Source organism: Penaeus monodon, chromosome 22, assembly GCF_015228065.2.
Source record: "Penaeus monodon isolate SGIC_2016 chromosome 22, NSTDA_Pmon_1, whole genome shotgun sequence".
Taxonomy (NCBI): Eukaryota; Metazoa; Arthropoda; class Malacostraca; order Decapoda; family Penaeidae; genus Penaeus; species Penaeus monodon.
Genome location: NC_051407.1, coordinates 19,052,408 through 19,052,870, shown reverse-complemented (window position 1 = coordinate 19,052,870; position 463 = coordinate 19,052,408). Strand labels below are relative to the sequence as shown.

At 33.7% G+C, this 463-nt stretch overlaps 1 protein-coding gene across 1 annotated transcript in view; it reads right to left on the bottom strand.

The window, feature by feature from the left end:
* LOC119587349 (GTPase-activating Rap/Ran-GAP domain-like protein 3) overlaps positions 1-463 on the bottom strand; it is a 420,180-nt gene that overhangs the window by 415,308 nt on the left and 4,409 nt on the right. Inside the window, exon 2 of the mRNA XM_037936096.1 lies at positions 156-225. Within this exon, the coding sequence (XP_037792024.1) occupies positions 156-225 (70 nt within the window). The remainder of the gene's footprint in view (positions 1-155; positions 226-463) is intronic.

Here is a 463-nt window from a genome sequence, read left to right as displayed (position 1 = left end):
AAGGAAAAATAACAACAGAGAGACAAGCAGACAGAACCAGAGAAACATTTTAAAGTCGCACACACACACACAAGAAAGATATGTACCACTGAAAGAAATCATATCTTTAGAAAGAAAAAATCGGAAAGTCTTTAACAATATAATGTTCAACTTACCAGTTCAACGGAACCGTAATGTCTTCGACTGAACACCCCCCGTCGTGAGATAAGGTCGCTGGATGCTGATCTGTGGAAGAGGAAGAGAAAAAATTATCATCTAGCCATTTTGTGGGGGTTTTATTCTGCATATTTATTTGTTTGTTTTCGCTTTTTTAAAATTTCATAAGTGTTTGCCTGCTTATGTGTAAGTTTATTTGTATTATTGTCAAACTGTTTGTTTCGTTAGATTTTTACTTTTATTTGCATTTGTTCGTACGTCTGTCTGTATTTTCGTTTATTATTTTCTTAAACCTAAACACTTATCC